Genomic DNA, 27,149 nt, shown 5'->3' on the forward strand with positions numbered 1-27,149 from the left:
GCGTGTCAGTCTTCCTCCACGTTTTCCCTGCACCTCCACACACTGTCACCAAAATGAACGCGGATGCGTTAGGCTGTGTACGACGCGTCGCGGACTATGCGCAGGACCTCGTGTACGCCGTGATTGCATGGATGCAGTGTGGCGCGAGCGGATCTAAGGTAAAGGTGAATGGGATTAGCTACGAGATTGTGCGGCTTTTAGGTGAAGGAGGATTTAGTATGGTGTACCTTGTTCGCGACACCCAAACTGGCCAGGAGTTTGCCCTGAAAAAGATCCGGTGCCAGCACGGTGCAGAGTCTGTGCGTGAGGCGCTTGCCGAGGTGGATGCCATGACTCGCTTCCGCAACCCCAATGTAATTCGACTGTGCGATTCTGCTGTGCTTGCGGATACGCAAGGCGCGTCGACATCGCTGCGCGGAAATGTGCCTGTGCACGACGAGGAGCAAGGGAGCGTTGAGCGCATAGTGTACATTGTGCTGCCCTACTACGAGCACGGAAATGTGCAAGATGCGATCTCCGCCCATGTGATTCGGGGTACGCGCTTCGAAGAGCGTTGGATGCTGCAAGTTTTTTGCGACGCGTGCCTTGCGGTGCATGCTATGCATACATACGCACTTCCTGCTGTCGAGATGGATGCAGCGAAAAGTGACGGTGCGTCGCTCCTGTTTGATGCCGTCTCGGAATTGTCGTATTTCCCCGCGACACCGATGGCCACAATGCAGCAAACGCGCGCAGACGCGCACATCGAGCCATATGCACACCGCGATATCAAGCCTGCGAATATCATGCTTGGCGATCACGGGCGCACGGGTGTGTTAATGGACTTTGGCAGTACGATTCGCGCGCGCGTCGCGATTCGCTCGCGCAAAGAGGCCATCGCGCACCAGGACCTTGCCGCAGAGCGCTCGAGCATGCCGTACCGTGCGCCGGAACTTTTCGATGTGAAAACGGATACGGTGCTCGACGAGAAGGTGGATATCTGGGCGCTTGGATGCACCTTGTACGCCATGGCCTACCTGCACTCGCCATTCGAGACGCCGTCTACCGAAGGCGGCTCGCTTGCGCTGGCCGTGACGAATGGCGCGTACAAATTTCCGGAGCAGGACCCCTATTCTGCGGCAACGCGCGCCATCATCCAGCGATGTCTCACGACTGATCCAGCCGCGCGGCCATCGATCGAGGAGGTGATTGCAATGACCACAAATGCACTAAATACGCTGTAGTACTACATAACCAGGCTACGCAGTGGCCCTCCACGGGCCAAGCAGGCCCGCTCCGCCGGCAATGGTACCAAAGAAGCCGACCCAGGACTCGGGCATCAGGCCGTTAGGCGAAGCCCAATGGATAGTGGGCGGCAGGTAGCCCAGGTATACCCAAAGCTGTGTGACAATTGACACCTTGGTCTTTTGAATCTCGCTCCACATGCGGCGCGTTTCTTGCTGCTCCTTAGTGTGCGGCACAGCGGAGTCGATAGCGGTCGACTTGGGCGCCGGGAGCGGATGGCCGCGACTGCGCTCAAGTGCCTTGGCGCGCTTCCGGAGCAGGCGGTGGTCCTCAAAGATGTGCGCAAATTGGAGGAAGACGTACAGAAGCCAAAATTTCATGCAGTGGCCCCAGATTTTGCCTTGCGTGGCTGGGGAAATGTCGAGAATGTTGTGCATGGCAAGGTATGCAACGGCCTCTAGGGGACAGTAGAGTATCATGGACAGGCCTTGTAGGCGCTCGATGTTGAGCAACAGCTTGTTTTGCGGCGCCTTGCGCTCGATGCTGCAAAGCCATTGGATCATGGGAAGCACGCTCCAGATACGGAAGAGAATGCGCGCATCGCCAACGACGCCAGCAAGGCGCGTCAGCTTATCTGCGCCGCTTGCCGTCTTGCTCGTCGTCATGTTAAAGCGCTTGCGCATTCCATGCAGAAAGAGCAGTATGCCTACAAGCATTTTGGAGCTGTACTGAGTGACCATCAGGAACTAGGATTAGAAACGGCGTGCAACGTACCTTGTCTGTGCCAGCCCATGTGCTGAGGAAGCGTACAACGTGGGCCAACTGGTTGGACTCAGGTACGTATCGGAAAACACCAAGCAACTTATCCACCGCGGTGCGCGCATTGTCGGTGTTGGGTACTGCTGCAGGCGCGCTCATCGTGGGGTACGGACAAGTAGCCGGGGTAGCCGCGTCGGTAAGGCCGGTATGTTTAGTCATGTGAAGCACTACAAGGGCTATGATCAGGGTATCTGGCGCATGCGCCGCACTACTTGCGAGCACGCGCTTCGGCCTTTACGAGCTGTTCAATGCGGGCGCGCTCGCGCTCGGCTGCAGGCATGGAAGCCTCCGTCTTCAGCCGGCGGAGCTCCTCGGCTTCGGCACTGTGGCTGCCTTGCGCATCGCCCCTGAACCCAAGCGACTCGAGCAAAACAAAGCGCTTCCGCGCAGAAAGTGGCCGACACGCTTGCGCGCGAATACGCTCCCCAACCGATAGCTTATTCTCTGGATCGTGGACAAGGTACTTTTTGTGCCGCACATACGTCTGATGTCAGCGCTCGCGCTAGCCTACCTTGAGTAGTTTGGGATGCATCTTCACTTTCTCCACGGTCATCGTGACCGTCTTGGCCATAAGGCCCGCCTTGGTCACAAGGCCTGTAATAATCGTCGATGGCATCGTCGGACAGGACAAGAAGAGCGTGACGCAAATAAATGGGAATACGTTTGGGAAATATGCACTCTAAGGAAACATTACTTGGGCGCATAGCGTCCATCGCGCGTGGTAGGAGCATACGGCAGAGCAAGGACGGGGCGCGTTATTCGTTCGTCACTTGAATGGGGTTGTGTCATCATGTGGCGTAGTAAATTGGGCCCGGGGTTTGGCAAAAGTTTCGGCGGTCCGCTCGCATGGCTCGGGGCCGAATGCTCGTTTGGAAAGGCGCGTTTCAAAAAGCCATTTCCACCCATCGACAGAGCTTGGCGCAGATGATCCACACCAGGAGCAGTGCTTTGCGATATAGAAGGACTTGAACTGGATTTTGTCTCGGACGTCGGCGGCCGCACGGGCTCAGGTAAGGGCCATGTAGGTACACCAACCTTGGCCATGGTCTCGGCTGGCGGCCCCGAAGGACTGGCAGTACTCGAATAGTAGTCGTCCAAAACACATTCGTCTAAGTCATAGTCGTCTTGGGTGTTAGGTGTTCCCGGCATGGACAGTGTGAGCGCAGAAGCGTTGCCGGGCGAGGGAGGCATAGGAAGTGCATGCGACGTAGACTCGCCCCAAGGCGACATACCCGCGGCCAGAGAGGTGGGCATCGGAGACCACGCGCCCTGTTCCATATCTGGCGTATCCACAGGCAAGCGGTTCAGCGGTTTCTTCCACGGTTCACACGTGCTCGGCGTGTTATGTTGTGCGTTTCCAGGAGTTAGCACGCCAAAATGCACAATGCTCGGTGGTGTTCCGTTCGAGAGACGCCGCGAAGCCTCGTCGTATTCGCTGACTACAGGCATGTTGGGGTGATTCGAGGTGGGAAGCGGCGAAGGCCTGCCTTGGCCCGCATTGATCACAGCCAAGTACCAGAACATCATATTGCTGATCACGACTTGCTCTTGCAAAGCTCGTCGCGGATTCGCGAGCTTGAAATGACTCAATCTGTACAGCGATCGTTCGACGTGCAAGGGATACCGCAAGGGATTGCTTTCACTGGGCGGAGGCACAGCCGCTTGACTACCACCAAACAAGGTCCAAGCGCGCTGCTTCAACTTGTCAGTGTCGCTTTTGCGCTTGCCAAACAAGCCACCAAAAAATGTGTCTTTTTCTTTGCGCTTGGGCGCTGGGGGAGGAAGCAGTGGCGGCGGCGGCGGAACCTCATCGATCTTCTTGCGCTCGCGCTTCTCTTGCTTGTCCCGTCGTTTTGTTCGTTCACGCCGTTTGCTCCGCTCGCGCAATTCGCGCTCGGTTGAACCGACGTCCTCCTTGTTCAGCCCAAACCAGGAAAGTCCAAATCCGCTGCGCTTTTCCTTCTCGCGGTTGGTCGACGGCGGTGTCGATATAGGCATTGGTAACGTAGATCGGCGCGGCGGTGTAGGCGGCAGCGGAACTGGGTCCATCAACCGACGTGCAGACACATCTGGTGATATGGGCTTGATTTCAGGCTTCGTGGAGCGCGCAGGCGGTTCCGGAGGCGTGCTTAGCGTGGGTAAAGGCCGTGTATCAATATTCATCTGCTGCAATGACATGTCCTGGGGCGGCCAAGGAACAGGGACGCGGTGTGGGTGCCTTGTGAGAGACTGCGATCGAGCGCGCGTTTCTACATCCTTGGGCGGAAGCTCGGGGAGCGCATCCTTTGCATACGCATGCTTCCGTACATTTGTCTGTGGATCCGGTAGTGCGGGCTTGAACATTGCATCCCATGATTTCTCTGTAGAAAAGCCGCTTGGCGGGAGAGAGGACACAGGCGCGCTCGCTTTCTCGGCTTTTGGCGTGTCAAGGTCTAGCGCCTCGATAGTAGCCGCAATGCTTTCGGCAAACGAAGTATCGCCGGGTGTATTGCCCTCGGAAATGTCCGAGATGTTCTGTGATATACTGGAATCGTGGTCTGAGCTGGACCCTGCAGATGCTTGACCACTGCTCTCCAACAGCGAGGTATGCTGTGAGTGTGGCACAGATGGCTGATCTGCAGCATTACGCACAGCTTTCGTGCGGTGGACATGTGCTGTGCGTTCAATGTGCTGTGAATCGGATGTGTCCGATGTTCTGGACGTGTGTGTCGCTGAGCTTCTGTCCTCTTCTGTCGTGTCCGTCATGTCAGATCCCGGCTTGCATTTCGCAGGCTGCTCCCGATGCTGCAGCTCCCGAACCAAATGATACTCAGGCAGTAAGTCTTGGTGAGCCGCCGGCACGAGAGGAGCGTCTGAAACGGCCAAGAGACTTCCGCGCCGCTGTCCACGGTCTTCCGGCACACGTTCTCTTGCTGGCGCCTCGTCAAAACCATTATACTGACGCCGCAACGAGCTGGAGCGCCGCGCTAGCGATGTAGACTTTCCAATGAGCCAATCGGTAGTTGCTTTGGCATTCGATTCCGCATCAAGCATCGTCGGGGAGGTCTTTGGCATGGGCGGAGAATTGGGAGGTGATCGCTGCATATTCACTGCCTGTTCCTGTGCATGCTGGTTTACATTCCGCTCTGCTTGCGTCTTTAGAAATGAACGGAAATTTTCAGGGGAAATTTCTGGATGCGCAGAAGCAGGGATCCAAAACAAATTGTCGGTGCCATTCGGCCCTGGAGGCGTCGGCGGCAATGGCGTTCGTCCCAACACACGCGTAGAGCCGCCGGCGTGATGTTGTTCCATGGGGGGGAAAGAGGACTCAGGACCTGTCTGCGAGCGCGCGGTTCCGCCAGCACTGGCTTGCCGGCGCGCCAGAATGCGGTCCCGGTCAATAGAGCCGAACAAAGGCTGGGAGCCAGCGAGATGTGCAGTATGTTCAAAAGACAAATTTGCTAAATGTTCTGAGCAAGAAGCCTGGTCGTTTGATGGAAAGGTGTTGGACCCTGACCCCAACGAAGGACTGTTTCCACGTAGCCCTCCTGTATGCAAGTCTGGCAAGTCAGGGTCCATCACTGCGCGATTCGCAGAAAGTCGGCGGCGCGTGCGTAACGCTTCAACCTCTCTTCGCAGATCGGACTCAGTGATTTGATGCTCGGCCATCGCGCAAGTGCACAGTACGTGTAACGCACTGCACGTTACAAAAGATGGACAGACAAAGCGCCTTTACGGCTAACAAACATCAATTTCCTCGGATCGATGTACGCAATAAGTAGCGCACGTCCGACGGTCTTTTTTCACGTTCCCTTGTTAGTTCCTAGGTATGTATAAGTAGGTACACCACGCCACTTTCTCCAAATGCCGCGAGCGTCGCTGTGGTTTACTGGTAAAAGATTCACGAGGGCGCACAACTCGCCCTGCACGAGGCCCGATGTGTGTGGTAGATGGACCCTGCAAGCCCGATTCAGGCCTTGTGGAACGTACATCAACCCTATCGCGACGCGACCTCCACACGGAAACGCTGCTGATGTGGGTACAAAACTTAAACTTTAGGCGGTTCTACATACAGCACGCCTGGGTTGGACGTATGGTCCACTGACCAACCTAGCTGTGTTAATAAACGTATCACTGCAGGTCGGAGCACCGAGGTGTAATGCTTGCTATGTGATCCACGGCCAGTAACCACCTCGAATGCGACGCGACCTGGCTGGTCCGGATCACGTTTGCGTGTTTCCCAGCGGTGTACGTGCTGTTGCATTACAGTCAGCGCCTCGTGCACGCTCAAACCATGTAGATCGATGCTCTCTGAAACTTGTTTTCCGTTTGTAGGCACATACGAAATAGTATTATTACCACTTTTGCGCTCGTGCACCAGAGCAGAAGCTCCGCGAAGTTGCCAACGACGCGCCTGGGCACCATATTTGCGCGCCTCTTCTGCGTACACCGACGTTGCTCCACCCAAGTTCGCCACGCGACTTTGACGTGCGGCAACACCGGCTTGTCGAAGCGCCATATCACGTTTCGCACGGAACTCGTCGACACGGGCTTGACACTCTTCCGCAGAATAGATTTCAAGATCCAGTCCTTCTGCCACATCATCCAAATTTGTCACTTGCGCAGATGCAGGAAGAACAACTGCGGATTGTCCTTTGCGTAGTGCAGCAGCAGGTGTGGCCATAGGCAAAGGCGTCGTGGGCTGCGCAGCGCGTGCAGCATAGCCTCGCGCGTTTGGTTCCAGCCAAACTGCCGCTGCCGACTTGGAATTGTTGCGCTTCGCAGTAACAGTAGGGGTATAAATAGTTTTGGAGCCAGTGTTGTCTAAAAGACGGCCGCTTGGATCAAGCACGTCGGGTCTATTGTGCAACCCGTCTGCGCTTGCGGCAACAATGTCTTGCAGTTGTACAATATCCAAGACCGCGTCTTGCTGGCCTTTGGTCGCGATGAGAAGTTGTCGAATGTCGCTTTGATTCTTGTGGGTGATGTTCGCAAGTGCAGAAACGATAGCGTCAAAATCTCCCGTGTTTGCAGCGGCTTGTGCTTCTGGCCGTGCCGCAGCCAGTGCAACGCAACGCGCCAGCGTGACGTGCAAGTTAAACGAGGCATGATTAAATATGCCTTGCACTTTAGGTTGCGGTATGTCAAGCAGTATCGCTAGTTGCGTAAGAGTTGAGGAGGAAAGCAGCCATTGCTGCTCACTCACGGGTATGTCATGCCTTGTTACCGCCTTGCGCTCTACCTCCTGGAGATGGCGGGCCAGTTGTTCATCGGTGAGCGCTTCACTCGCCGTGTGATCAATAGGATCGGGGCACAAAGTAGTGGGTGCTTTTGGGCGCATGCGAGTGTCATAGTAGATATGATGCGCGCTGCGATGATCAGTCATGCTTACCGTGACTGCATCGCCTTTCTTACTCGGCGCGGCATGTTTCTTTGGTATGTTTTTGCGTTTCGCTTGTAGGCCATGCGACAGCACTTCCAGGTCTAGCCCTGCCCCGCGTGAAGATTTCGATTCTTCTACACTGCGCTCCCCTTGTTCAAGTATATCGTGAGCGAACAAAGTATCGACCGCCACGTCTACATCGTCGTCTGCATTACGCAGCGCAGTTTGTAACGAAGAAATATCCTTCCCGGGGAACGACTGCTGTAAAAATAAAAGTACCGGGTTATTTAGCAAAGTATCAGTCTGTTCGGTGCCCTGCGTCTTTGTGGGACAAACTTTTGATGGTGTCGATGCCCAGTCCTGGACGAGTGCATCTACCACGTTTTCCTCCGCTGACTCTTCCGGCTGCGCGGCCTCAGCTAACGCACCAAGTATCTCAACTGTATCAGAATAAGACCTCCCTGACTCTCGAGCAATTGCCAAAACAAGACTTGGGTCTAGAGGCGGGCAAAATTGAGACAGTAATGCATCCAAGGGTACCATTAGGTAGAAGCGAGTGTTACAAAAATGCAACGGGCCCCTCCACTTTTCTACATTCACTCCCCACACGAAATAAACAAGTGTTGCTCTACAACGACGCTTACATGTCGAGCGGGCTATGCCGCAAACGTATGGAACTCCGTTGTGCAGGCACAGCGACGCTTCACACCGATCTCCATTGCGCGTATTGAATGGAAACGCACCATTTGACGAACGCAGCGCCAATGCAGCGCCAACATCCTGTGCAGTTTACGGGCCTCGCTCAAAATATACACCTCTGCTGCCGAGACCCCTTATAACACATGTCGGCGAATTGATACAAAATACGAAAGATAGTGAGCGTTACAGTTATGGAATGACTGTTGTTCAGAAACGGCATCCGCAACTCCGTCCTTCTCGTGCAAAACCAGTTCTTACACCGAGATCTCAGAGACGCGCAGCTGGTCCGCATCCTTCGTGCAATTCAGTATCCCCCGGGCATGACGTGCGCCTATCTTTAATCAAAAAAAGAAATGCTTTTATGCAGGACGGGTTTAACGAAAGTATTCAAACCACCCCTAGCCCTCAACCAAGGCTACACCACCATGAATGGGAGACGCAAGAGGCCGGCTTATCGCAAACATCCTCGCTTTTTATGTATCCTGAAACAGAGCCCTCTGTTGCATCTGGACAAGGATTTATTTGCATGACGCAATTGGGAAGAACATCAATGCATGCGCCTGTGTTTGACGGAGAGCTTTATTCCGGTGTCTGTCGGCACGCCTTCATAAACTCCACAGGCGCCGCTACTGCTTTTCACCTCCCTACCGGCTCACAAGATACCATTGGGAGACGCGGTGTATAGAAGGTGTTTTATCCTATAATAGATACCCCGTACTAAACATGAAACTTGCCATACCATCTTACTGACTATGCAAAACAAAGACAGTTTCCCACAATACTATAAAAGTCCTCCTACAACATAATTTTTCCAATGTGACGGCAAGATGGCCGAGTGGTCTAAGGCGCTGTGTTCAGGCTCTTTTGAGATACCTAAACAAAATAAATTCGCAGTCTCCCTGAGGCGTGGGTTCGAATCCCACTCTTGTCAAACTTTTTGTGCCTCTTTATTAGCGGTGCTTGTCATTCACGCAGACACTGGTCATTTTTGCAAATTAATAATTGACCCTTATTATCTCCGTTTAAAACGCGCCGGAATGATTACGTGCATTCTTCTTCCGAGACCAGCTACTTAATATTAACGCAGACGTGTTGCAATCGTTGTGCTTTTCCTTCTCCCCCAAATTATCCAGTTTATGGTTTTCAGTGCAATAAGAAGGACGCGCTCTAATGCGCCCGAGCAGGACTCCACCTCTGTCCTTGAGCCTGCTCTTTCTACGCATACAGAACATGTCCAATATGAAGGGGACACAAAGGACACGGAAGGCAGCAAGAAATTTTTCTCCGATAGGGAGATGAAAGACATCTCTCGCCACATTGAAGCGACTGTGGTTGATGAAGTTTACCAACGCAAAGTATATATCCTGAACAAAATTATGAACGAGCATGTTGGCATGACTTGGTGGCAGTGGGGACTTCTTTGCGTCTCGGGTGTTGGATGGCTTATTGATAATGCGTGGTTGCAATTGGTAGCCGTTATTTTACCGCAAGTCCAAAATGAATTCTTAGTTCAACTAGGCGATCCAGACCCTAGCGGCCCTAATGCAAAGACGTACCACCCTGAGATGATGACGATTGCGCTTTTTGCAGGCCTAGTTGTGGGTGCAGCTTTCTGGGGTATTGCAGCTGATATTGTGGGACGTCGTGTCTCCTTCAACGCAACTCTTTTTATTGCTGGCGTGTTTGGCTTGGCGTCGGGCGGCGCTACGACCTTCCCGGCTTTGGGCGGCCTTTTGGCTGCCCTTGGCTTTGGTCTTGGTGGTAGCCTCCCTGTCGACGGCATGCTTTTCCTCGAGTTTATCCCCGGCAATCGGCAATATCTTTTGGCGTTTCTTTCCGTCTTTTGGTCGCTGGGCCAACTGATGACTTCGCTCATTGGATGGGCTTTCATTGCTAATTACAAGTGCGACAATGCATATGAGATTGTCGCACCCGGTGCACCTCTGCCTGAAAACTACTGCTATCCCACCAATTCTCGCGGTTGGCGGCAAAATAATGGTTGGCGTTATCTTAATTTCACAATTGGCGCATTTACCCTGGCATGCTTCTTCTTGCGCTTCCTTGTTTTTAAAATTCCAGAAAGCCCCAAGTTCCTTCTTTCAAAAGGGCGGGATGCGGAAGCCGTAGCGGCTATGAAGAAGTTTGCTGCAATGTGCGGCAAACCGCTTCCCGAAGACATGCTTTCGGTAAACATTTTGCGTTCTGCTGCAGGCCAGGATGTTGACATGGATGATGAGGAGACTGAACCAGTTCAACAAGAGCAACAAGAGAAACCAGAGCGCTTTGAGGGCAAGCTGATGAGGCTGAAACACGATATAATAAAAAATGCGCGCAGCGTCTCATTCCGAGAGACGGGCGCCAACATCAAAGCATTGTATTCCACTTTTGCTATGGGCTATACCACTACAGTCATCTGGATTCTTTGGGCTTTTATTGGACTCGCATATCCGCTGTTTAACTCATTTATTATTCTCTATCTTGGGTCGGGTCTCTACAGTGCTGGTACGTCAAAGACCTACCGAAACTATACGATTATTTCTGCTTGTGGTATCCCGGGCAGTATTGTTGCCACAGCGCTTGTGGAGCTCCCCCGGAGTGGACGCCGTGGTGCGATGTCGATTGGTACTCTCTTGACTGGCGTTTTCCTCTTTGCATTTACCACTGCGGACACAGATACTTCATCGCTTGCATTCAGCTGTGTCATTGCTTTCACGCAAAATATCATGTACGGTGTGCTCTACTGCTACACGCCCGAATCATTTCCTGCGCCCGTTCGTGGTAGTGCCGATGGTATTGGTTCAAGCTTGAATCGCATTTTTGGTCTAATTGCTCCCATCATCAAGACATATTCGACGAACGACCCAGCTGCCCCTATATATGTTTCGGGTGCTCTGTTTCTATTCTGTGGTCTCCTCATTCTCACGCTGCGCGTCGAGACTTCTGCACGTTCCGCACTTTAATTGGTAACCACACTGCCGGTCTAACAATACCCTATAGTCCGCATACAAAAAGATCATGTTCCTTTGTACCGTTCGTGTTCCCATTCTTTCCATAATGATTTGAAAACAGCTTGGCCACTCGCATCGAGCATGCCTTTGAGTGCCGCATCGCGTTCATACTCGCTAATGATGCTGCACAGAGCAAAGAGACCGGGCAAAAGCGCTTGGCGCAACGGCGCTGCAATGGTTGACGTGCGCTGTGCGACGAGTCTGACATAGGCAACAAGCACATAAATTGCGTGCTTTGTCATGGAGCGACCCAATGTCTCGGTCGTACCAACTTGGATTGCATCACTTGTTAGTTTTCGTTTCTTGCTTGCAATCATTGTTGCAATTGACGTCGTCTTGGTGGAAATCTCGGTATAAAGACGACTTAAAGAACGCGCTTCGGTTAAGCCCAGTGGACTTGAAACAACATCAAGCCAGCAAGGCGTTGTTTCTGCCAGTGTGCGCAGCGGTGCGCGTCCGGTGTTGGAACGAAGCAAGGAAAGGAGAGGAAGCAGCAGCGAAGATAGCAGCGCTGTCAGGTGAGGTAAAAGCGGACTCAACAAGTCTTTGCGAAAGCGCACAATGGCGCACAGACTTGCAACGATGCCTTGATACACTGTGTTTGCCTGCAACGTAAGCGCCATATTCTTGTTTTCTGTCCCGGCGGGCCGCAATAGTACGCCAAAAAATGCAAAGATCTTGGCCACATCTGCGCTGCGCAAAATCAACGCCCTATATTGGCATACGCGCCTTACCATTTCGGTAGCAGCTAGAGATAGCATGGGAGCCTGTGTTACGATAGACGGCAGTCGGACGACCATAGAAGCAAAGCGCGCACTTGCAATCTTGCTCGTCCCGCTAGGAGCGTGCTGCAGTAAAATACTCATCACACTAAGTAGTGACGACATGTCGTCAATGGTGCATTCGGGCATCTTTCGCAGAAACGGAAGCTCCAACGTTTCAAGCGTGCTTGCATACGAGTCTTGATCCATGGACATAATCGCTTGCACAAAACGATGCGTAAGAAGCTCGGAACCGTTGAGTTTAGCAGACAAAGACGAATAGGCCATGCAAAGCGCGACATATGGTTTGCCTTTCTGCCCATGCAGATAGAAGCGCAGTGTGGACAAGCAGGAAAACAGTGCAGTCGCAAAAAGCACCCCGTCCTCTTGCTGCGCCGCAAAGGGTATTGTTTCAATGCTGTTCAACAGTTGATCAAATATCAGCGCTGCAGAAGACACATCCGCTTCGGATGCGTGTAAAATACGCAGCCGCGCTGCAAAATTTCGGAAGCGCAACATACCAAGACAGAAAGCATTGTCATCCATTTCTTCATGCATTTTTGCAAAAGCAGACATCACTTCCTTTTCCAGTGTCGATGAACCCAAGTTGGCCGGTAACGATCGCAATGGAATCGTTGCATCTGCTGCGTGCTCCAATAAAATAGCAAGAATGTGCTGCGCTAGCGGCGCATTACTTGTTGACAAGGTGACCATTGTATCGGAATGCAGCACATGCTCGATCGCATCGGGAGCGGAAAACAACGCCGACAAAAGGTGCACACTAGCGCGTTCCCACGACTTTTGTATGCAGCTCGGCTTATTGACCATCGCCAATATGTAAACAGAAATGGGTATAGGGAAGCACACTGTGGTAGTGCTGGCCGCGCGTGATAAAAACAGTTTCAGTGCCGTCCATACTTGTGTATCCCCTTTTAAACCATGCAGCGTCCACGCTGCATCAAGCCAAGCAAGGCAGCTGACAATGCGATCCAAGGACGAGGAAGGAAAGATTCCTATCGGCAGTCTTTCCAACATATTAATTGCTGCTAGTGTAGCTTCCAAGTTTGCGCCTGCTTTCCAGCGCGGCGCTTTAGACGGATCAATCCAAGCAACACTTTCTTCCATTTGCTGCACAATGGCCTCGCGCCAGTGTGAAAGCTCAAAAAATTGTGCACTTTTCAGCGCTGTTTCCGATATAGTTTTTTGGTGGCCCCCGAGCTTGTCCGACGGTGAAGCAAGCAATGTTTTTTGCATGTATTCAATACATGCGCAAAGCTGTGTCACATTCATACATGCATCCATGACGCGTGCCCATCGACCAGTGATCATACGCCATAGCACACTAGGGAGGTCTGCAGAATCGATTAGCCCAAATAATTGACCATCCCAAGCTGAAAATTGAGATATACTGCCCATGTGCAAGGCGTCAAAAAGGAAAGGACTGGCTACCGACGACAAGAATGTGTACGACGGCGCTTTTCGTGCATTGAATGCCAAATCCACTTCAGCGCACGCAAATGCTGTGCGCAGAATCTCGGCGCGGACTTGCGGTATAGTCTCCTTCGATGCAAAAAACGGGACCAATTGGTCGAGGTACGTATAAGAAGTAAACATGGGAGGGAGCACTTGGCCAGTGCACTGTGCATGTACAAATGCTCTGCGCACAAGAACAAAACGAAGTCGAAGACCCGCGGCAATACACGCGCGAACAAGCATATCATTTTTTTGGAGACCGCATTCCACGAGCGAGTCGGCCATTTTCAACATGGATTCAAAGTAAGCATCGTTGTTGAGCAGATGATCGAGTCCCACATTCTGGATTACCAACATAAGGAAATGTGCAGAGAACAGCACAGGCGCAGGTTCTTTTTGCACGTGTACAAATCGTTGCTGTACATTTTCTAGCGTCATGGAGAGCATGGGGAGTACTTGCCCTGGTGGCACGGCATTTTGCAGCAAAGACGAAAGATTCACCACGCTACGTTTTTCTAGCAGTGGACTCTGCGCAAGCGTTGCAAACAAAGTGGGATCGGCGCCCACGCACGTACGGTCCATCACTTGCTGCAAAATACCAAAAAGGTGCAACATATTTCGGCTTTCGGCGTACCGGACCACCACTTCTGACACAAAATTGTGAGCGGCTTCCCAAACACACTCCATCTCTTTGGGCAAGTTGCATGTGGTCGATAGCATGCTTGGAAGAAGCTCTTCTAAAGTAGCCATATCCACACGCCACAAGACGGTAAATGTCGTGAAGCAGTACGTTACACAAAGCGTGCTCGATTTAAAATCCAGCAGTACCAGTGTCTCTTTGCACAAGATGCGCCAAAGTGCAGACCATGCTTCTTGATCCTCTCCTCCCGGAATGTAGAGTTTCAGTGCAGCAATCTTTTCCACAAGAAGCAATCGTGCATGTGCAACAGCGCATGACAGTGTAGGCGGCAGCTGCTGTAATGTTTGACAAATGGGTGTAATGTATTGTTCCAACACGCCTTGTCGAATACGTGGCACAGGCGCTTGCACATCAATTCCACAAATACGTCGTACCAGCTGATCAAGAAAAACGGGTATTACGCAAAGCATGGCCCGAGCTACATCCACGTCTTGGATGTGCTGCACCAAAGCGTCCGTGAGTGGCTGTAGTGTGTCAGGCAGTCCTTGCGCACTTCGTGGACCGTCCAATGCTGCAGCTTCATATAGAGATGCTGCAGCAATCGGTACGATGCTAGCTTCCAATGCTGGTGCGTCAATCTGTTGGGAGTAGTGGAGTGCACGGGCAAAAGGAAGCAGTGTTGCTTGCAAGAAAAACTTGGACGTTTTTTTCGCGTTCGTCCCAAGTTCTAATGCAGGTGCCCAATACTTGCACATAGCATTCAGAAGATTCACAGTCGCGTCAACCTGTCCTGACCCGCAAATGCACGGTAATGCGTGCAGGACAGTTTGGAACAGTGAGTTTACCGTATCGATTTGACTCGCACCCCAGCGACGAATGCTAAAAGGAAGAAGGATGGAAAGAGGAGATACAATGATTTCCCATGTGCTGTGATTTTTGCACTCTTCAGCTGCACTCATGGCTAGCTGGAATATACTATGCTTGCCCACTAATGCATGCAGCATCCCAGGCGTGACCTCCGGTGATGACAATATGAAGGAAAGTAATTGCCAGTAACGTGTATCATTATGATGCTGTAATCCATCAATTCCTTTCACGTTCCGTATCGCACTCAACATGGCCTCCAGTGTAATGTCCAGAAGCATTTCTGTTTTTTGCGGAACATAAATGGTATTGTCCGACCACGCATACTGCAGCACTTCAATCCGAGACACGTTGCGCTCGCCATTCGGAAGTGCCTCTTTAGATGTTTCAGGCCGCTTCAGTACTTTCACAAACTCCTCTGAAGTGACAATACCCCATTTTGCTAGTGACTGCGCCATGGCCACCAAGCATGTCCAGCTTGCAGCAAAACCTTTTGAACACGTGACAGTTACCGGGTTGCGCCCTCGTCCGTCGTTTTCTCCAGCCACGATGCTTCTCCGCGTGAGTGTCCCTGTCGTGAGGCAAGCAGTTGCCGCCGCCCGGCCTGCACAGATGCTGCCTATACAGCGTATTTCTGTACCTCGAGTTCTTACCGCACAAACGCCCATTCCGCAGCTGGCGCGGGGCATGAAGGTCCGCGCATCGGTCAAGAAACTGTGCAGCTATTGCTCTATCGTGCGTCGCAAAGGGCGTCTTTATGTGATTTGCTCTAAGCATGCGAAGCACAAGCAGGTATGAGTATCTGAAAAGTTACTGACTTTTAAGCGCCAAGGATAGTGTCTCTTCTGTCGCATCTTTCGGCAATATCATTGGCCGTGGAGCGGTCAAATGCACAGCATCCAGCACAAACCGTGTTGGTAATAGATACCACTTTGCTTCGCGCATGTCTATCAATAATCGAGAGTCCTGTAGGGACATATTTTATTTTGTGACAACATATTTATTTCATTCGGCATCAAACGCTCTACTCGGTTGCTCCATTAGCAAAGCTCGGGGTGCAGCTTCTTGCACTTGGCAACAACCTTCTTCACATCTTGACTGCGTGCACGGGTGGTCACAAGAAGTGCGTCAGGGGTATCGACCACCACAACATCGTCCATACCCAAGCACGCAATCCTACGCCCAGATGCAGGAACCACGATGCCACCGACTTGGCCCTCTGTGATGACCAACGATGGGTCACCAAGCACGCGCGCTTCGTTCTCCAAAGCAGGAATAAGATCAGACAAGCTTGAAAAGTCCCCTACATCGTCCCAACCGAATGTAGCAGGAACCACTGCGACCTTGCCAACCTTGGATGCTGGCTCAGCGACGGCATGGTCAATGGCTATCTTGGGCAACAATGACCACGTCTCGCTCAATGCAATTTGTCGACGCGGGGTATCCCATGCCTCGGCAATGGTGCAAAGACCCGCATGGAGCTCCGGGACATACTCCTCCATAAGTGCCATCAGCGTCTGTGCCTTGACAACAAACATACCACCGTTCCAGCGGTAATCACCAGTGCTCAGGTATGCACTGGCGGTGCGAGCATCGGGCTTCTCCTTAAACTCAAGCACTTTGTGTGCATTTGGAGCATTCTTCACATCCAGGCCTTCGCCCAGCCTAATATAACCAAAACCAGTCGAGGGATGTGCAGGTGCAATACCAATCGTGACCAAGAACCCTTCTTTGGCCACAGCGACAGCTTCTTGTACAGCCGACTCGAATGCGTCGCGACCAGATACAATGTGATCCGCAGCAAAAGAGCCAAGCACGGCGTGGGGATCGCGTCGTGCAAGCACGGCCGCTGCAAGACCAATCGCGGCCATCGACTCCTTTGGCGAGGGCTCGGCAAACACATTTGCAGGGATCAAGTTAGGCAGTTGCTGCGAGACTGCATCAACATGCACCTTTCCTGTCACCACCATAAAACGGTCCACACCAGAAAGAGGAAGGAGACGATCCCACGTGTTTTGAATCAGTGTACGACCATTGCCGGTCAAATCGAGCAAAAACTTGGGGCAACTGCTACGACTCAACGGCCAGAGACGAGTGCCAGCGCCGCCCGCTGGGACAACGACCCAGAGACCAAGCGAAGGGTCTTTTGCCTCTAATGAAATAGACGCTGGTTTTGGAGTATGAGGCACGCCTGCGACGGAAGTTGTGCGCGCAGACTCAGGATGCCAGTTATTTAATGCATTGTGATGCGTAGAGTAGCTCATGCGCGATGAGGGAGAAATGCTCGGAGAAAATAAAGGCATGGTGGGCGTGATCGGTGCATTGTTATTTTCGAGTATATCCATACGATCGCCCATACGATGCATCTAGACTGTTAGAACGACGCTATCAACACACCTCAACTCGAAGCTCCGAGATGCCCTGGAGAATCTGCGCTAGCGCTGCATTACTGTTCATTTCTTGTCGATGGTGGTCCATAGGCAAGGCGACAAAGAGCGAAGAAGAAGGCTTGTATACTGCAACGCACACTCTAGCGCTGGGAATTCGACGCGCAGAACAAACCGAATTTGGCAAACACGAGCACAGGCCCACTTCGTTGTCTACGCTGTCTTAAGTGTCTACTCTCATCTCGACCAATCAACTTTTGTGAGCTTGTGCCTGCGTAAGTTTTTATTTAATAATCAAGTCGATTGGCACAAAAGGTACGGGTAGTCTTACTCTGTTTCGACACGTGGGCCGGTCCCTTCGCTTGTTCGCTGCGTTATCTAAAGGAAATTGCGAAAAGAATGTTGACTAGATAATGTACAAAAGTGGTGAAGAAAAGGTGACGCAAAAACGGGAAGTGTCATGTAATAAAAATAACATTGTATTAGTGTTGGAGCACGTTCCTGAGCCCAAACCGACGCTTCACCACCTTTTGCTTTGCGGGACCGACTGCAACAGTATGATGCGTGTGGCAGTTGGAGGTCTTGCCCGGAGCATGCGCATCCGGAGTGCGCTGGTCACCTTGATAAAACGTAGACGTGCCGTAGATACCGGGCTTGTGGCCTGGTTCACCGCTGCAGTCCTCAAATACGCCCTTGTCGTAATTGCCAGGGGAGTTAAAGTAGTCGCCCATCTCATCGTAAATGTGCGGGCAGTATTCTGCAGCGTCGTCGCCGTAACATCCCCGAAAGCTAAACTCCTTGTCGTTGATAAAGTTATTCCACTCCTTGATTTGAACAAATTCACCCTCGTGGCCCTCAATGTTCCTCGAGAAAACAAGACCGCCAACCGGGTTACCCTTGTTGTTTGCGCCGTGAGGATCGAGCTCGCCGCCGCCATCTCCCTTCGCAATACCAATAAACGTAAAGTCGCCCTTGCCAGTAACCTGAACAAACTTGCTGGTCTTAACAAAGTGTGCGCCCTTCAGCGCACCGTTAGGAATCAGTCGCGTGCCGTAGCCCTCCTTGGTGCAGTAAGACACAACATCCGCTTCTTTTTTACCGACAGAGCTGTTAGCCTGCGGCGGCCCCCAAAGACAAAAGTCTGTCGCCGAGTTAATGTACAGATTTTGACATTGTGACTTTTGGCTGGACTTTCCGTACTTGTCGCATTGGTTCGTACCACTTTGCCCATCCTCCCAAGTATCGGGGAGATTGTTCACAGAAAATGTACCTTTTGCAGCATGAACGGCCCCTGCGAGACATAGCGTGAGAGCAGCAAGCGAAATTTGCATGCGTGCGAGCATTATGCGAAAATGAAAGGAAAATAATAAAGGTGGGTCTGTACAAGAGAATGTAGCTAGGGAGGGAAGAGACGACGGCGCACCACGAACAGAGGCCGGTCACCCCAGATCTGGGCATCCTGTAGCGCTGCTACATAGAGAGCCCTGATTAGGTAATAGTGCGGCGCGTACGTAGAGCACTGCAAAACAGCGCACTGTCCGCATATTCTCAATAGAATCTGCATGTACATGCACGTCCCAGAAAAATGCTTATATAATATCACCGCTCTACAGCGTCGATCCTCTATGCTACGAGCGGTTTTTGTGTATCCACATGGTCATAAAATGCGGCGCCATGCGTGGTCTCTGCAATGATACCGGCGCGAATGACCCAGTCGCCAAAGTGCTCACCGTTTAGGCGCTCTTTTGCGTAGCGAGGGATAAGAATACCGAGAATCTCGAGAATCTCTGCCTCCTGCACATTATCCCGATAAATCTTATTCAGACGCTCGCCGTTGTAGCCTCCGCCCAAGAGCATAACGTAGGTACCAGGCGCCTTGCCCACAAAACCAATTTCTGCGATCCATGGACGCGCACAACCATTGGGACAGCCAGTCATGCGGAAGGTAATTTCGTCGTGGCGAAGGCCACATTCGAGGTAAATCTTCTCCACTTTGTCGACGAGGGTAAAAATATATCTCTCAGACTCTGCCATAGCAAGACCACAAGTAGGGAAGGCAACACACGCACTAGCGCTTAAGCGCAAACCAGAGTGCTTCCAGTTGTCCAAACGGTACTCGCGCAAAAGTGCCTCTACTTTGGGCTTTTCTTGCTCTGTCACCTCAGAAACAATAATGTGCTGGTTTGCAGTGAGGCGGAACGTGCCTTTGTGAATCTTGGCAAGCTCGCGCAGACCAGTACGGAAAGGACTTTTGGGCTCGTCAATCACGCGGCCATTCTCCAGCCAGAGCGTGCAATGCCAGAGGCCGCGGTAGTCTTGGCTCCAGCCATAACGGTCGGTGTTGGAGTCAAAGTGGTAGGGGCGCGGCTCCTCAAGCTTGTAGCCCAGGCGGCGCTCAAGCTCCGCGCGGAAGTTGTCCGCACCGCCCCAAACCTTGTCAATAGTGTACTTCAAGCGTGCCTGCTTACGGTTTTGGCGGTTGCCAGTGTCACGTTGGATAAGCATCACTTCGCGGCAGGCCTCGCAAACCTGGTCAAGGCGCAAAAAGCCAATCACGCTGGCCAGGCGCGGATAAGTCGCCTTCATCGAGTGCGTCACGCCCATACCACCGCCAATGGCCAAGTTGAAACCAAGCAGCGTCTTGCGCTGTGGGTCCGCAATGGCAATCAAACCGATATCGTTGGCAAACAAGTCGACGTCGTTGCGTGGCGGCAGTGCAATTGCAATCTTAAACTTGCGCGGAAGGTAGTACGCCCCGTACATGGGCTCGTAGTCCTGCAAAGCACCGCCGACGAGCATCTTTTTGGAGCTGTCCGTGCCCCGGTCGAGCCAAATCTCGTGGTATGCATTCATGCGGGGCAAGAGGTACTCTGAGATTTTCACCGAGTACTCGTACATCTGCTCGTGCACCTCGGTAATGGCAGGGTCCGATGTACACAGTACGTTGCGGTTCACGTCACCACATGCGGCAATGGTGTCAAACAAGCTTTTGTTGATCGATTGCATCGCACTCTTCAAATTCTTCTTCAAAATCATGTGGTACTGCACAGTTTGTCGCGTAGTGATTTTCAGCGAAGGAATCCCGCCATAATCCTCGGCAACGCGATCCAGCTGCAGCCATTGCTCGGGCGTGCAAACACCACCAGGCATACGCACGCGGATCATAAATCCGTAAGCAGGCTCCAGTCCCGCATTCTTGCGCTCCTCGATCGTATCACGGTCGTATTGCATGTACGTGCCGTGGAACTTGGTCAGCTGCGTATCTGTGTCTGCAATTGCCCCAGTACTCTCGTCCTGGAGGCCCTCGACAATGGTACCGCGCAAATAGTTACTTGCAATCTTGATGTGCTCGTTGGTGATGGGCTCCGGCTCCTGCTCCGTGACTTCTACATTGTCCACGCCAAGCGCTTTCCAAAGGCACGACTCCCAAGGCTTGTAGCCAGTCTGCCAGCCATCCGCATCCTGGTCATCGCCCAAACCAAGCTCTATAAGACGCTGCGCGCCAATGTCAGCCATGCGCTTGTCCAGATCCTTTGCAGGCTTGTTGTAATACCCAGCATCTTCTGGACGCGGCCAATAATGACTGTCACCCATACCAAAAATGGCAAAGCGCGTCTCGTCGGTGAGCATGCCCGTGGGCAATTTGCTAAGCGCCTTGAAAAACAAGCGCCCATTTTGAGGGAACTCGCCTTGGCCTGCGGTGGAAGAGACTAGCACAACGTTGGTTTCCACGGCGAGATCGTCCAACGGAAAGTCGTCCATGGCCATCACACGCACACCAAGTCCGCGCAACTTTCCACGCGTGCCAAGGCGCTTTGCGACTTTTTCGGCGCCGCCGCCATCAGAGGCAAAGAGAATGAGAAGAGGTGGGCCCTCGAGCGAGCCGAGAAGGCTGTCATACGCCTCTTTCGCTTTGCGCTGCTGGTGTGCACGAAGCGCAATGCCTTGCGACGATACAATGTCGTACGGTAGTTGCGGCTGGGCATTGGACAAAAGACTCCAGTGGTTCTGCCTGTCCAAAAATGCGCGAAGCTGCTCGCGAATGCGGACACTGTCCAGATGGAACACTTCCTTGCCGCGCTCTTCCGCGCTGGGATCCCACCTGTACATCGGCCAGTACCCCGAGTCCACGCCGAGTTTGGTCTCGCGAAGCACATCGAGAGCGGGGGCGTCAAAGATGTGATAGGGAACGTATGCAAGCACAATAGATGGACCGTCAAAGCGATCGGCTTCCATCATGGCGTGCAAAACTTGCGTGTAGTTTGCGTAGAGCGCTGTGCTAGCAACGTACGTGTTGCCATAGTTCATAGCGTACAGCCCAATGTCCTTCTTGCGCTGGTGCAGCGGCACATTCTCGCGGCCCGAGTAGGGCACGGTGTCAAAAATTAGCATGTTGACGTTGCGCTGAGAGGAAATTACGTGGTGAACACCGCCCATACCGGCGTCGTACGCCCAGGCATCGCTGCCAATAATCCAGCGACTCTTGGGGTCAAAGTGTTGGTCAAATGCGCGCAAGGTTTCAACGTCCCGTGAATCGGACGAGTTTAGTGCAGTGCGAAGTGCAGTGCAGGCATCGGCACGCTGTGCGTCGCTCTTGGCAGCAAGCCACGCTTCGAGTGCACGAAGAAGCTCGGCTGAAACGCTGCCATTAGCAACAATACGGCGAGCCTCGTCCTGAAGATGATCACATTGCTCCAGCTCTGCAAGAACGCGACCAAAGGCGTATTCAGGGCTTGCCGCAGAAGGATGTGACGCGTCGCTGGGCGCGTTCACCACATGGAGACGCTCTTTGAACAGCTGTTCAAGCATGGTATGGTAGCCGCGCTCGTGCCTAAACTCTTTGCGTTCGATAGCCATGTTCCCTGATTCGGTAGGCACAGACAGCGCGTCACCGACAACGAATCCAGTCTCGCCCGTGTCAAACGCGCGGGCGAGCGTGTGGGCTGCAGCGTCGGCTGACTTGATATTCACATTGCCAAGCACGCCGCTGATAAATACAGAAGGCATGGAACGCTCGGGTACGTGCTGAAAAGCGCTTGCAATGTCCACAAACAATGGCGCAAGACGTGTGGATCGCTTCGCACTGCGTTCCAACACTGCGATGCGGTCGGCAGCGGGGGTAATGAGCTCCACCAGACGCTGTGCAAACAATGGGCGAATAAAGCTGAGCGAAATCACAGGGATATGCGCGGCGTCGGCCAAATCGTTACCACCGGGGCCAAGGATAATGGCGCAGGAAGTAGCTCCCGTGTTGGCGCCGTAGACAGCGTAAGGTTGTACAGCATGTCCAGCAAGCGAGGTAGCGTCTTTAAACGCATTTTCCACGAGCTCTTCAGTGAGGGCTGCAGCGGTGGCCTCCTTCGGGATGGCCTTGCGCAAAGCGCCGGCATCGATGCGCTGCAGCGAGGATGCATCCTTGTCATAAAAGTGAAGCACGCCCGTGCCACTACTCGTGGCAATCTTGTGAGCAACAAATGCATTATCCTGTGCTTGCGCTGCGGTCGCCGAATACAAGACGCAAACACCGCTCTGACGCAAAAGAAGCACGTCGGCGTGCTGTGCGCCTGTCTCAATATGGAATACGACCGGCGACTTTGCCAGCGCAGGAAGATATGGGACCAGTCGCAGAAGAACAGATTGATCCGATGCTAAAAGCACCGAAACAAGATGCGTGGGAGCAGCGCGAACCTGGTTCTCCACGACAGTGCCCACCTCGGCTGCGAGTGTGTGTTGTTCAAAAAGCTGCGTTTCAGATAGATCCGCAGTGCTAACGGCTTCGTTCATGCCGACAGCAACTACTGCCGAAGCAGTGTTGCGCACGACATGCCACACCGCCGCAACAGAAGACTCGCCCATGATTTCGAGCAGTCCACAGCGGTCACGAAGAAGTTTGGCTGCACAAGACGTTTTGTTAAACCGGCCGACACCTATTGCGTGCGTCTGCGTTTGACCACTCGCGAGCGGTGGATTTTGCAACACGGCTTCTCTGCAAATCACGTCATGTCACGTGTACGTACAGGCAAATGTGGAGCAAAATTTCCTCCACACGCCCGTCGCCGGGCTGTAGCATTGCGCGCGAAGATTGTCGAGCATGCCAAGCATCTCAATTCGGAAACGGCCAAGTGTCGAAGAGGAAAAGGCCGCGTCCACATTTCAGTTTTATCGAAAGTCGGCGCGTGGAAAGGTTCAAAAGCTTGTTCGCGAGACGTACTACCGAGATGATATCCCATGTGGCAGCAACGAATGCAGCCTGTGTGGGCCACTCATGTACCGGAACGAGACCGCTGGGAGCAGTCTAGCGCCCCGACAGCCAACACTCGAAAAGCAGGGTATTCAAAATACGTACCTTGGGTCGCCACATTATGTTATTGTCGATACCAATATCGTGCTTCACCAAATGGATATGCTGGAATCCGCCGTGTTCACCAACGTCATCATCCTCCAAACGGTTGCTATCGAGACACGCAACAGGAGTCTTCCGCTGTACAACCGCTTGCGCGCACTGATGAATGATCCGGACCGCCACTTTTGGCTTTTCTACAACGACTTCCACGCCGAAACGTGTGTTGCGCGCGACACCACTGAAACGCCAAACGACCGCAACGATTCTGCTATTCGTTGTGCAACTGCATGGTACGGCAAGCACCTTGGATGCCAGGATACTGGTTTGGATGTTGTGCTGGTCAGCGACGACGTGGCGAATGTTCACAAAGCGCGCAAGGCCAGTTTGCATGCGTGCAATATGCGCGAATACATTACTGGTTTTGCTGTCGCTGAGCAGCTACAAGAGCTTATGTCTGCACGCACACTGGAAACGGAAAGGCATCCCGAACTGCAGCGTGGCTTGCAAGTTTACGAAGAATACTGGGCCGCGACGCAGCTCGAGGCCGCAGCGCGCGTAGGAACACTGCACAAAGGTCACTTTAATGCGAGTGCGTACAACTTTTTGGAAGGTTCTGTCCGGATCGAGAAGTTTTCCGAGCCTGTTCTGCTGCTAGGCCGTGAAGCGATGAACAGGGCCGTGGATGGCGATGTTGTCTACGTCGCACTGCTCCCCGAATCGGAGTGGAAAGGGTCTACGAATACTGTGCTCGAGTCCGACGTCGCGCAGCGCAACGATGACGCGCGCAACAGCGATGTGGAAGAGGAAGAGAGCGATGATTTCGATGGTGCAGACAACACGCTGCGTTTCGCTGAGAGCAACGTGCACAAGAAACAACCTACCGGACGGGTTGTGGGCGTTGCGCGCCGCCATTGGCGCTCGTACGTCGCGCACATTGAAAACTCTTCAGTGAATGAAAGCAGTGTTGGGACTCGTAGCATGCAGACCGTATTTGCATCCCCTGTGAACCGCAGAATTCCACGCATCAAGATCCGCACACGGCAAATTGGCGCTCTGCTCGGCCAAAAAATCCTAGTCGCGATGGACGAATGGCGTGCGACGAGCAGGTATCCCGAAGGCCACTTTATCCGCGCCCTCGGTGCTGCAGAGACAAAAGAAGCCGAGCAAGAGAGTTTGTTACTCGAATACGACGTCCCGTACCGTCCTTTTAGCAAGTCGATTCTTGCTTGTCTGCCACCCGAAGGTGATCAATGGGCCGTTCCGCCCTACGACCCAAACAATGCCGTGTGGTGCAACCGCAAAGATCTGCGCGAGGAGAACATTTGCAGCATCGATCCGCCAGGCTGCCAGGATATTGACGACGCATTGCACGCAAAAGAACTGCCCAACGGGAATATTCAGGTCGGCGTGCACATTGCCGATGTGTCGCATTTTGTCAGCGCGGATACGCCCATGGATGCGGAAGCTGCATCGCGAGGCACAACGGTGTATCTGGTTGACAAGCGCATTGACATGCTTCCGCACCTACTTGGCACGAATCTGTGCTCATTGCGCCCTTTTGTGGAGCGCTTGGCGTTCAGTGTCGTTTGGGAAGTCACGCCCGATGCCGAAATTGTGCACACTGCGTTTTTTAAGTCGGTGATTGCAAGCAAAGCCGCGTTTACCTACGAGGAAGCACAAACCCGCAAAGACGATGCGTCGCTGAACGATGCAATTACCAAGAGCATCCGCTTGCTCAACACATTGGCGATCAAACTAAAGCAGCGCCGCATGGAAAACGGTGCGCTGAACTTGGCGTCGCCCGAAGTGCGCATCCATCTTGACTCTGCCGAATCGTCGGGCCCGATCGATGTAGAGCAAAAGGAGATGCGCGAGACCAACAGCCTTGTTGAGGAGTTTATGCTCCTTGCAAACACGAACGTGGCACGCCGCATTTACGAAGCGTTTCCGACAACGGCCGTGCTTCGTCGCCATATGCCGCCGCCTTCTGAAAACTTCGAAGTACTGCAAGATATTTTACAAAAGCGGCGGGGTATGGAGTTGGATGTGGCCAGCTCCGGTGCTTTGGCTGACTCGCTCGATCGCTGTGTAGATCCCAAGGACCCGGCGTTTAACACGCTCGTGCGCATTTTGGCTACGCGATGCATGTTGTCCGCAGAGTACTTTTGCACGGGCAACGTCGCGCGCAACGCATTTGGCCACTATGGTCTTGCGATGGATATGTACACGCACTTTACGAGCCCTATTCGTCGGTATGCCGACGTCTTGGTACACCGCCAACTTGCTGCCGCGATTCAAGTCGCTCCGCTGCCCTCGGAACTGTACAGGAAACAATATGTCGAAAACACACTAGACGTGGTCAACCGACGCCATCGTGCTGGGCAGATGGCGGGACGCGCATCGGTAGAGTTTTACGTCGGCCTTGCGATCATGGCACGTAATGCAGAGTGCGGCGCGAATGCTACCGAAGTAGGCAAGGCGGACAAGACAGCACAGCCGCTGTTGCGTGCCGATGCGTACATTGTGCGCACGTTTCGCAATGGTGTGGCGGTGTTTGTGAACCAGTACGGACTCGAGGACCTGATTACATTCAAGCAGGACTGCGAGTTTGATTCGTCGACCTACCAAGTCACTGTACCCAAGCACATCTCTGGCCTTGCCACGGATCTCACGCTCGGTATATTTGATCGATGCACGGTGGAAATCGGAGTGGAGAAAGATAAAAACACCAAGCGCGGTCGTACGAAAATGGCGCTTGTATTGTAGATAGGACAGTAGATCTATTGTACGATAACAGTATGCTCAATGTGCTGTCCCCTAATTGTCCTCCATGGTCATTGCCCAGCCGGAAGACATGTACTGCGCAAGCTCCTGCTTGTTAAACCAAAGGCCAATCTCTTTTGTGGCCGACTCAAAGCTGTCCGAGGCGTGGATCATGTTGCGGCCAATAGTAACGGCGTAATCGCCGCGGATCGTGCCGGGGAGCGCAGCGGCGGGGTTTGTTGCGCCAACCATGTTACGGCCCTGACGGATCACATCCTTGCCTTCCCAGACCATCGCAATAACAGGAGTTCCGCAGGTCAAATACTTTAGCAGCTCGCCAAAGAACGGCTTGTTCGCGAGGTCCGCATAGTGCTGCCTCGTGAGGTCTGCCGAGGGGACCACCGACTTGATCGCAACGAGCTTGTACCCCCGCGATTCGAACCGATCGATGATTTTGCCAACCAGCTGCCGGCTCACTCCATCAGGCTTAATCATAATAAAACTGCGCTCCGAGGTGGTGGAAAGCTCGCCCGCCATGGTAGGCGTGCCCTCGAGCTGTACAGACGGAAGCATATAAAGCGATGCAGCGCCCACGGCAGCTGCAGCACCGAACGCAAGAGGGAAGCGCGATGGAGTGCGTGCACCAGAAGTAGCGCGCGTAGTAAAAGTGCGCGCGCCGGCGCGCAACGCAGTCGTAGTAGCGATCTTGGAAATCATGGTCTGGAGCAAGGCGCAGGGAGCGCAGGGCCATGCCCGAGACCACACGTGATACATCGGGGAATCGGGCATGGTTTGCAGGGCCCACC

At 53.1% G+C, this 27,149-nt stretch overlaps 12 protein-coding genes and 1 non-coding gene across 13 annotated transcripts; 4 read left to right on the forward strand and 9 right to left on the reverse strand.

Annotated features, from left to right (window-relative positions):
* Positions 1–53: 53 nt before the first annotated feature.
* ENV7 (non-specific serine/threonine protein kinase) lies at positions 54–1,223 on the forward strand (the record flags this gene model as incomplete). The annotated part of the gene is made up of 1 exon (XM_056205888.1): positions 54–1,223. The coding sequence occupies one exon, from the start codon at positions 54–56 to the stop codon at positions 1,221–1,223; it is 1,170 nt and encodes a 389-aa protein (XP_056061863.1).
* Positions 1,224–1,238: 15 nt separating this feature from the next.
* MVES1_001035 (uncharacterized protein) lies at positions 1,239–2,142 on the reverse strand (the record flags this gene model as incomplete). The annotated part of the gene is made up of 2 exons (XM_056205889.1): positions 1,239–1,970; positions 1,999–2,142. The coding sequence occupies 2 exons, from the start codon at positions 2,140–2,142 to the stop codon at positions 1,239–1,241; spliced, it is 876 nt and encodes a 291-aa protein (XP_056061864.1).
* Positions 2,143–2,251: 109 nt separating this feature from the next.
* Positions 2,252–2,659, reverse strand: MVES1_001036 (uncharacterized protein; the record flags this gene model as incomplete). The annotated part of the gene is made up of 2 exons (XM_056205890.1): positions 2,252–2,527; positions 2,555–2,659. 2 exons carry the CDS (start codon positions 2,657–2,659, stop codon positions 2,252–2,254), a joined length of 381 nt encoding a protein of 126 aa, XP_056061865.1.
* Positions 2,660–2,733: 74 nt separating this feature from the next.
* On the reverse strand, positions 2,734–5,691 carry MVES1_001037 (uncharacterized protein; the record flags this gene model as incomplete). The annotated part of the gene is made up of 1 exon (XM_056205891.1): positions 2,734–5,691. One exon carries the CDS (start codon positions 5,689–5,691, stop codon positions 2,734–2,736), a length of 2,958 nt encoding a protein of 985 aa, XP_056061866.1.
* A 379-nt stretch (positions 5,692–6,070) lies between these two features.
* MVES1_001038 (uncharacterized protein) lies at positions 6,071–7,948 on the reverse strand (the record flags this gene model as incomplete). Its single annotated transcript, XM_056205892.1, has 1 exon — positions 6,071–7,948. One exon carries the CDS (start codon positions 7,946–7,948, stop codon positions 6,071–6,073), a length of 1,878 nt encoding a protein of 625 aa, XP_056061867.1.
* Positions 7,949–8,925: 977 nt separating this feature from the next.
* MVES1_001039 lies at positions 8,926–9,035 on the forward strand. The gene has a single exon. It is a non-coding gene; the product is annotated as a tRNA-Leu (tRNA).
* Positions 9,036–9,240: 205 nt separating this feature from the next.
* MVES1_001040 (uncharacterized protein) lies at positions 9,241–11,064 on the forward strand (the record flags this gene model as incomplete). Its single annotated transcript, XM_056205893.1, has 1 exon — positions 9,241–11,064. One exon carries the CDS (start codon positions 9,241–9,243, stop codon positions 11,062–11,064), a length of 1,824 nt encoding a protein of 607 aa, XP_056061868.1.
* Positions 11,065–11,117: 53 nt separating this feature from the next.
* On the reverse strand, positions 11,118–15,308 carry MVES1_001041 (uncharacterized protein; the record flags this gene model as incomplete). Its single annotated transcript, XM_056205894.1, has 2 exons — positions 11,118–12,367; positions 12,395–15,308. The coding sequence occupies 2 exons, from the start codon at positions 15,306–15,308 to the stop codon at positions 11,118–11,120; spliced, it is 4,164 nt and encodes a 1,387-aa protein (XP_056061869.1).
* A 582-nt stretch (positions 15,309–15,890) lies between these two features.
* On the reverse strand, positions 15,891–17,307 carry MVES1_001042 (mannose-1-phosphate guanylyltransferase; the record flags this gene model as incomplete). The annotated part of the gene is made up of 2 exons (XM_056205895.1): positions 15,891–17,216; positions 17,248–17,307. The coding sequence occupies 2 exons, from the start codon at positions 17,305–17,307 to the stop codon at positions 15,891–15,893; spliced, it is 1,386 nt and encodes a 461-aa protein (XP_056061870.1).
* A 412-nt stretch (positions 17,308–17,719) lies between these two features.
* MVES1_001043 (uncharacterized protein) lies at positions 17,720–18,580 on the reverse strand (the record flags this gene model as incomplete). Its single annotated transcript, XM_056205896.1, has 1 exon — positions 17,720–18,580. One exon carries the CDS (start codon positions 18,578–18,580, stop codon positions 17,720–17,722), a length of 861 nt encoding a protein of 286 aa, XP_056061871.1.
* Positions 18,581–18,860: 280 nt separating this feature from the next.
* On the reverse strand, positions 18,861–23,093 carry MET5 (assimilatory sulfite reductase (NADPH); the record flags this gene model as incomplete). Its single annotated transcript, XM_056205897.1, has 1 exon — positions 18,861–23,093. One exon carries the CDS (start codon positions 23,091–23,093, stop codon positions 18,861–18,863), a length of 4,233 nt encoding a protein of 1,410 aa, XP_056061872.1.
* A 235-nt stretch (positions 23,094–23,328) lies between these two features.
* On the forward strand, positions 23,329–26,346 carry DIS3 (exosome catalytic subunit dis3; the record flags this gene model as incomplete). The annotated part of the gene is made up of 1 exon (XM_056205898.1): positions 23,329–26,346. The coding sequence occupies one exon, from the start codon at positions 23,329–23,331 to the stop codon at positions 26,344–26,346; it is 3,018 nt and encodes a 1,005-aa protein (XP_056061873.1).
* Positions 26,347–26,397: 51 nt separating this feature from the next.
* On the reverse strand, positions 26,398–27,060 carry MVES1_001046 (nucleoside-diphosphate kinase; the record flags this gene model as incomplete). The annotated part of the gene is made up of 1 exon (XM_056205899.1): positions 26,398–27,060. The coding sequence occupies one exon, from the start codon at positions 27,058–27,060 to the stop codon at positions 26,398–26,400; it is 663 nt and encodes a 220-aa protein (XP_056061874.1).
* Between the last annotated feature and the right edge of the window lie 89 nt (positions 27,061–27,149).

This window comes from Malassezia vespertilionis, chromosome 2, assembly GCF_029542925.1.
Source record: "Malassezia vespertilionis chromosome 2, complete sequence".
NCBI classification, from domain to species: Eukaryota; Fungi; Basidiomycota; class Malasseziomycetes; order Malasseziales; family Malasseziaceae; genus Malassezia; species Malassezia vespertilionis.